This window comes from Octopus bimaculoides, chromosome 3, assembly GCF_001194135.2.
Source record: "Octopus bimaculoides isolate UCB-OBI-ISO-001 chromosome 3, ASM119413v2, whole genome shotgun sequence".
Lineage (NCBI taxonomy): Eukaryota > Metazoa > Mollusca > Cephalopoda > Octopoda > Octopodidae > Octopus > Octopus bimaculoides.
In genome coordinates, this window is record NC_068983.1 from 15,838,694 (window position 1) to 15,840,978 (window position 2,285).

The 2,285-nt window shown below is 35.0% G+C and overlaps 1 protein-coding gene across 1 annotated transcript in view; it reads left to right on the forward strand.

Moving 5' to 3' along the window:
* Nucleotides 1-2,285, forward strand: part of LOC106882557 (A disintegrin and metalloproteinase with thrombospondin motifs 12) — a 46,169-nt gene that overhangs the window by 40,820 nt on the left and 3,064 nt on the right. The window contains exons 16-17 of the mRNA XM_014933311.1: nucleotides 102-237; nucleotides 1,041-1,198. Coding sequence (XP_014788797.1) covers nucleotides 102-237; nucleotides 1,041-1,198 — 294 coding nt within the window. The remainder of the gene's footprint in view (nucleotides 1-101; nucleotides 238-1,040; nucleotides 1,199-2,285) is intronic.

Consider the following 2,285-nt stretch of genomic DNA (forward strand, 5'->3'; position numbering starts at 1 on the left):
ATATATATATATATATATATGCATGTATGCATGTATGCTTGCATGCATGTATGTATGTATGTATGTATGTATGTATGTACGTATAATTTTCTCCTGAACAGCCATGTCCTAGTGATCCAGCCTCTTACGATACTATAAGGAAGGCCAGAGCTGATGAGACATGCAAACGCTTGATCGATGATGGTTCATTAAACGCTACAATATTTAAACCAACTGGAAAGGCTTATGGTGGTACAGGTAAGTATCTATGTTTCGGAATTTACTTATTGATGGCAAAATTAAATCTCCCCGCTAAAATTTAAGGCTTCTATGGACTATTATTCAACTAATAATTAACCTCATGTTATGTTTTTAATTACTTTAATTTTCATTGCTTTTATGTCCCCGATTGCTTCCAGATGCTCTACCTAACTACATACTTGTCTGCCTGTCTGTCTGTCTATCTATCTATATACCTATCTACGTACGTACGTACCTACCTACATATCTACTGCCTATCTAGCTCTCTACTTATCTGTCACCATATGTATATATATATATATATATATATATATATATATAGGGAGAACTCACACACAAAAAAACAACAGGCGAAGACAGGTGGTGTTGAAAACAAATAGATGTATTAGTTTAACGCTCGGGAATTGAGAAAGTCTTTAGCGTTTCGAGCGTACGCTCTTCTACAGAAAAGAACACGGAAAGAAACAAGGAGAGAAAAAAATGTGTGTAGTGGTCAGCGATATATATATATATATATATATATATATATACACACATATACACATGCATATTCATACTAAAAATTTTCAAGGAAAAGTGTAATTGCGAGTTCGAAATTTCATTTAGTGTCGGCTTCGTCGGGTAGTCTGAGAAGCTTCTCACACTATTTCCCTATCTATCTATCTGCCTTTATCCCTCTCCACTTCTCTCTCTCACACTGTCTGTAGTTCTCTCTCCACACACACACATACACACACAACACAAATAAACTATTTTATTTTCCAATTCGAAGCAAACGAATCTTTTGTTTTTTATCAAAGGTTACGACAACGATTGCGATGTTCACTGCGACAACAGCAAAAGACACAGCCGTGACGCTATTTTACCAGACGGGACGCCATGTAAACAGCCTGATCCGGAATTTAATGTAGCTGGTGCGTCTAATTTAAAGCTGCACTGTTTCAGAGGGAAGTGTCAGGTAGGGACAAGTTTAATCAAGATTGGTCGTCTCATTTTTGGCATAAGTTTTTTTTGTATGTATTTTGACTTTTGTTTTCTACTTTCTGGATTTGTAAGAAGAAGCAGCACTCTTAGCTTCGCAGGCCTTTCGAGATAACGACTCTGGGGGTTATTAATGTTTCACTTAAACTCAGATATGTACTCTGCAGAAGGATGGATAACTAAGAAGAGAAAGAGGGAGAAAATTTAGCTTAGATACAAAGCAATCAAAAGACTGGAAGTCTCTCAAGAGAGATTCCTGTTCACTCAGAATGCCTGAATCTTACATTACTTCAAACAAGAATTACTAGCGTACTTAATCTATGCTGACATGAAAAGATGACCAATTAAATACTTTGCATGTCTTCAAGGATATGTGGGACCTTTATGTTTTAGCAGAATGTAATATATTTCTAAACGATATTTTCGCCACACTCTATTTGAAAAAGGTGATTGAGACTGATGAAGACAGACAGATTCGTGGTTAGCCCTCAACCAAAACATACGGCGGTTTGTATATATATAGTCCCTTTTTGCATAATTCTTCTTCATGTCCTTTTTGTACTTCTTCTTTTGTTTTCACTTTTTTTTTCTGCTCTCAATACTCCCTCGTTCCTAACTGTCACTAGCAAAGTTTCTTTACTTTGGACTAGGTATCTCATTAAGCTTTCGAGTTCGATACGCACGCAGTCTTTCAATTATTATTATTATTATTATTATTATTATTATTATTATCATTATTTTTTAAAAATTGATATGTTTGCGGGTTATTGACATCACGCCCTGGAGGAATGAATAAGATGACAGGAGAATATCATCAAATTTATACAAAACTGTTTGATTGAATATTCTTCTTTCTCTCTTTTTCTTTTCTTTTTCTGTCGTCTTCCTTTTTCTTTCTTTCTTTCTGCTTATTAAAAAATTGACAATAGCTGATGATGTCATTCTATCAACGTATGGACGCTGGTTACTCACGTTCATAGTTTACGTTTGGTTTCTGAAATTTTGAATTTTCAATCACCTTTTGGTTTGAACTTGAAAAAGACAGACGTTCTGTCGAAATATTG